The following is a 5,775-nucleotide window of genomic DNA, read 5'->3' as shown; positions in this document are numbered from 1 at the left end:
GCAATTCATGATGCTTTCACGACAGAATTAAGAGGTATGGAAGCAGCATTTGATCTCGCTGCAGAACTGGGTGTGATAAAGGTGGTTTTTGAAATTGATTCACTTTTACTAGCTACGGTGTTAAATAGGAGGAACCCAGATTTTTCTAGGCAGGCATCGGTCATTGAAGATCTCAAAATTCAATGCCGTACATGGTTCTCCTTTTTGTTCAATCAGGTAGTAGAAGGAGTGCAAACAAAGTTGCCCATGCTCTTGCTCAAGAGTGTATTAAATGTGATGTAAACTCTTTTTTGTCTTGGGATTATGAGGTGTCCGTGTGCGCAAATAATGATGTAATGGATGATTTAGCCCAAAATGTTTCGTAATAAAGTTATGTGCTCTCAAAAATAAAAACATATGAACCCATTCAGCGCAAGGACGAACACCCTAACGTGCAAGCAAGGATTTCGGCCTCCTCCACACTTGCCGGCTTGCTGCACATCACATGATGATAGATAACGACGCTATGATAAGCAGTTTGTCTAAGAAAAGCATGCATCCGTGTTAATTTTAGTTCTCCACTTGCTTCTGTTATTCCCACGCTAAGGGTCTGCTCTACGAATCCAACGTCATAAATCCAAATCGTTCCTCTCTGGCTCTCTGCCTCGTATTTTATTCCTTTTTTTTCTTGCTTCTGTTTTGTTTCTCAAACTGGGTTGACATTTGGATTATTACAAGAAAGACAATTACATTTGGATTACAAGAAAGAGAAACTACTGGAGTACATTTTTTTGCTTTAATGCAAGCTGAAATCTGAGATGTTGCTTTGCTCAAAGGTTGGGCCCCTCTCCAAGAGGAAGCTACCGTCATGCCATGCGCAAGAGGATAGCAACCCCAATCACGCAAACGCATGCACAGAAGAGAAAATCGACAGTACCTGTGGTAGGTAGTAGTAGTTTCACTTTATCATGCAAATTATCAAGAGGTAGACCAACTCCAGCTTGAGAAAATGCAACAAATTATTCCATCCAAACTCAGCCTAATTCGCAATAAGCTGACTACAAACTGTAGTCCTAATGTAGGGTCAATACTGATTTTTAATCGTCGGCGCCATATGGAGTAGTACATCACAGGAAACATGCACGTCTGAATCTAACCACTTCTACGAGTTTTGTCCCGGATCATTTAGCAACAAGAACTGGACATTGCATAAAGTAACCTGGACAATGACGTCTTTCACCTGACATATCAAACATAGGCTAGAGGACTAAGGAGACAATGAAATATAAAATTTGGTGCCAGCTCCAATCCCAAAGGCAGCATTATGCAAAATATTCTACTTTCGAGGACGAAAAAGTGTTGGCCGTTCCTGTCCGAGATGTTTATCTATGAACCTATCTGCATGGGATGGATATGCCCTTTTGACGTACGCCCTCAGACACTTGCGGTATGAAAAATCCTCCACATCACCATTCGTTCTAGCGATGAAGAGGCATCTGGTCTTTCTAAAATCAGGGTGCTTGTCAACCTACAATCATGAGCACTGCACATGTTAGGAAATGTCCAAAGAATTTACACGTCCAAGGCCCACACAGTGCAAAGATCAGTTGGCATAAAGGTAGCAATCAAATTTCATAATCAGAAACGGATAGGCAGAATAGTGTTTTCACTTCAACAACGGGAGGTGCGACAAAGGAATTGTCAAAATGGTGAAATAAGAGTTGGTATGAACTGGAAATATAGAGATTATGTTATGCATGTACCTAAAATTTGCAACTCCTAATTTTAAATGCCAGGTCAGAGTAATTAAACAAAACTTTAGGCATGATTGATTAATTAAACTAAATGTTCAGACATTTAGCACTGTGGTGTACCATTTATTAAGCAACGGATAATCACAACGCACATTCTGTGGGTCGTGGCATGAATACTCCATCATAAGAATACATGGAAGCCAAGGCAAATCAGTATGAGTGTCAGAAAACTGGCTTTACATGATCCAATATCATTTCTTAATGCCATCTACTAAGCAGAATTTCTACCAAGCTATTTAAGGATAAAGGAAGCCATTAACGAAATAAAAAATAAGAGGCGAAATTCTCCCGAGACTGACAGTATAGATACACTTATATTTAGGAATGACTAGCGTTTAAGGTATAAATAAGTCCATCTTCCCATCAGATTTGCACTTGCAGCTTAGTGGTCAGCTTACTAAATGAGGTGGTTGTGGTCCCTTTGGGGACATCCGATAAAATGAGGTGGTTGTGTTAGTTACTTTATACTTAGCACTTTAGTTCAGAGCAAGCAGCACCATGGCTGTTGCGGAACATTAACTTGCACATTATCCAGATTGAGCCACAAGAGACGTCCGACTAGTAAGGGCTTCAAAAAACAGGGGAATTATCAACACTCGAAAAATGTAGTTCTAACTATTATGCTCAATGGAAGTCCTCCTTACAAACAAAAGTACTGCACAAACTTAGCTTCTGAGGTATTTTAACTAGCAAATGATTATTTCCTTAAGAGAATATATTAATAATACAAGCTTGGCAAAGAAGAAACAGAAATCCATGTGAATAATAGAAGAACAGAAAATAAAATTAGATTTGTTTGAGGGTCTCATGTCTTATAAAATACAAGTTATCACCGTAACTCACCAGAATAGCATCAAGTCCACAACCAATCTTGTCTTCTGAACGGGGGTGGTGAGCAAGAACCTTTTCTACTATAACCTTTTCGTCATCCGGACTTAAAAAGCCACCATCTCCATATCTGTTATAGCAGAACACACTCAGAAAGACAATAAAATATGATCATAACAGTACATCCTTGAAAACTGCAAGTATTATAGTACATCAAAACCCTATTACATAACTGTCTTTTTGTTAGCTGGACCATTTTTTTTTCAAAAAATTGCCTGCATTTGATTAAGACAAGGTGGGACAAAGAACTTCACAGCTATAACACTACCAATCGGACGAAGACATTTCAGGGAGATGGGAATCATAACACAAGACACATGCCATCTCTGGGAATCACCAGATGGAAGGACGGCGAAGTCGATTGCTGCTGAAGGAAAAAGAGACACCACTCACCATCCAAGTATGATTGCCGCAGGTGTGTGGTTGCCAAAGAAAAGTCCCAGCAAATGGAACACATCATCACCCAAGCAGACTGTCTCCCTGTACCAGTACCACACACATGTAGCCATGAAGGATGGGAGGAAGAAGCCATCATCTGATTAAGATGTAGTTGGGGCACATATCTTGCCACAAGTCGGGACCTTTTTTTGTGGCAGAGATGTTGAGGTCACATGAGCAACCAAGCCAGTATGCAGCATGCCGGCTAGATTTGCGGGAGTTAGAAGATGGGATAGGAAGACCTCCACAAACATGCTTAGGCACCTCCCTTAGCTGCCGTATCTGCCTGTGGAAGCTCAGGAGGATGCCATGGAAAAGGCTGCAGTGTTTGTCCATCGACTGACTAGGCGACAAGAGAATAGGCCACACACTAACAAACTTTACCAAAAAAAAAAAGAACTTAAGCAGACAGCGTCAACCATGATGCATAAGTACCTTGCCACCTGCAGCCATGCAGGTGAACCAAATCAGGACTAGTATTAAGAAAACAAGTAGAAAGAAGAAGACCAGCAACACTGAATCACTGGGATAGTATGAACAAACGGGCACACAAGATCTAGGACAAGCATCCTCACTAAGGCAATAAAATCTGGTCAGAATGCCACCTTAATGGCTAATATCATGGTAGAGAAGACCAATTGGGCCCCTTTCCTCCTCCATTCTAGCTGGTATGGTGGGCAGAAGAGATGAGAGAAGAGATGGTGGCGAGATTGGGAGAGGTGAAATTAATACATTGAACTTCTATTCACCATTCACTGACAAACATCTCCGCATGCCATGACACCGTGTGCAAGCAACCCTTCTTGGATAGTCCAGTACCAATCCAATGCTCTTCCTTAATGAGCAATACTGAACACCGTCAAGGTGGCATTCTAGTATTCTAGCTAGTAATTTAGTTGGATGAGGCAATAATAAAATATGCATCACAAAGTACTTTGACGATCCTGCATAATCTAGCAGTTTGACCAGTGATGACTCTCTAGTATTTTAGTTATTCATTAAAGACAACATTTCTGCTAATCACAGCCTTACTTGTTCAAGGATTCCACAACTTAAGCACGACCATCGAGATATAGGAAATGGAAAGCTTGCGCCAATTTTGTATGCTGAATTTATCAGGGTACCTTACTCAAATATTCACATGAAGTTATCTTACGGTTACTCCTTGCTACAAATGATATGTAAAATCATTTTAAAGGAATGTTGCCCAATTTCTGAAGGTATGTATCCCGCCCGATTACAACAAGTTCGCGTGCTTTAGCGGCGTTATGAAAATTGTGCGTGTTAAATGCGCACGGCGATTGAAAAAAATCCGTGTCTGCGACTGTTGGAGCTTGCTATTCATTGCAACGATTGGAGAAACCGATAACTGACCTGCCGGAGTGGATGATGTCCTTGACGAGTTTGACGACGGGCTTGACGTCGCGGAGGATCTCCGCCTCGGCCTCCTCCCACGGCTCCTCCACGGCCCCCGGAGGAGCGGAGGGCTCGTCGTCGGCGGCGGGAAGTGTGCAGAATGGGCGGCTGCGGCTGGATAGCGCGGGAGAAGCGGCAGACGGAGGGATGCCGCCGCGGAGGAGGCGCGTGGAGGCTCGGGCGAGGGCGGCGGCCAAGGCCATGGCTCCTTCTTCGGCTGCGGAGCCGGAGGAGACGTCAGACAAAGAGCAAGGGTTTCTTTGTTCTGACAAGGACGAATGGGCCTGGGCTTTTCGCTTGATGGAATGGGGTGGCGTTGTACACCACTACACCACCCATAGTGGAGATGGGGAGCATGCCTGGCCATGGGCAGCCCGGCCCGAAAAACTCGGGCCTGGGCCTAAAAATGTTGGCCCGACACCTGGGTTGGGCCGGGCCTAGGTAGCCCGAAAAGTCCATTTAACACTATGGCCCAGCCCGATGGCCTGATGGGTATCATGGGTATTTGGCTGGGCTGGGCCGGGCTTGGGCCTGATTTTTGAGCATCGGCTTTCCTCGGCTCGGCCTGAGGCCCGGCCCAGCCTGACATATGGCCAGGTATAATGGGGAGCAATTATTCTTTTAAAAAACGATGGGGAGCAATTCTCGACACTTCAACTAAGCAACACATTCATAGTTGAATGCCAGTGCATTGCTACCGCTTTTTGTGCCATTTCACACATACATAAACAAGGTTATTGCATGTGACTTTCTCGCTCCCTATCCCCCATTGATACGTTGCACCATCATCCGCCCTCATCTTAGATTAGCAGGAGGTCCCACGCTTTACCCTCCCTTTCAAAAACAATGGATCAATGCATAGCCCTCCTCAATCAAGCAAAAGATCCCTCCCCCAGCAACCAACATACCTTAATGTACAATATATAAATAAATATATTGATCTACGACATCGAAACATTTGTTATTTCAAATTTAGCTAAGATGCATTTGACCTAGGAATTGTGCAAATCTTGATGCGTCTACATCATGACTTTATGAATCATTCAGTATAAAACAATGAAGAGGAGCAAACAGGGGACATGTCTCCTCCTTATTGCAGGTATTTTTTCGAGAATAGTGAACCAAAGATTTCATGTCTTTTCAGTAAGAAATAGGAAAGAGAGTTTTACAAATAAACACATACACGACCAAGCTCCGCACTCAAACTCGTTAGGGACTACTCCTCTCTATAATCTACCAC

General features: G+C 43.2%; 1 protein-coding gene across 1 annotated transcript; it reads right to left on the bottom strand.

Moving 5' to 3' along the window:
- Positions 1–1,163: 1,163 nt before the first annotated feature.
- On the bottom strand, positions 1,164–4,738 carry LOC124686876 (protein DCL homolog, chloroplastic-like). Its single transcript, XM_047220766.1, has 3 exons — positions 4,494–4,738; positions 2,637–2,751; positions 1,164–1,507 (listed from the first exon to the last, which is right to left on the bottom strand). Exons 1-3 carry the CDS (start codon positions 4,736–4,738, stop codon positions 1,316–1,318), a joined length of 552 nt encoding a protein of 183 aa, XP_047076722.1. The 3' UTR covers positions 1,164–1,315.
- Positions 4,739–5,775: the final 1,037 nt, after the last annotated feature.

This window comes from Lolium rigidum, chromosome 2, assembly GCF_022539505.1.
Source record: "Lolium rigidum isolate FL_2022 chromosome 2, APGP_CSIRO_Lrig_0.1, whole genome shotgun sequence".
NCBI lineage: Eukaryota > Viridiplantae > Streptophyta > Magnoliopsida > Poales > Poaceae > Lolium > Lolium rigidum.
Note: the sequence above shows the minus strand (reverse complement) of the source record. Positions and strands in the feature narration are given on the sequence as shown.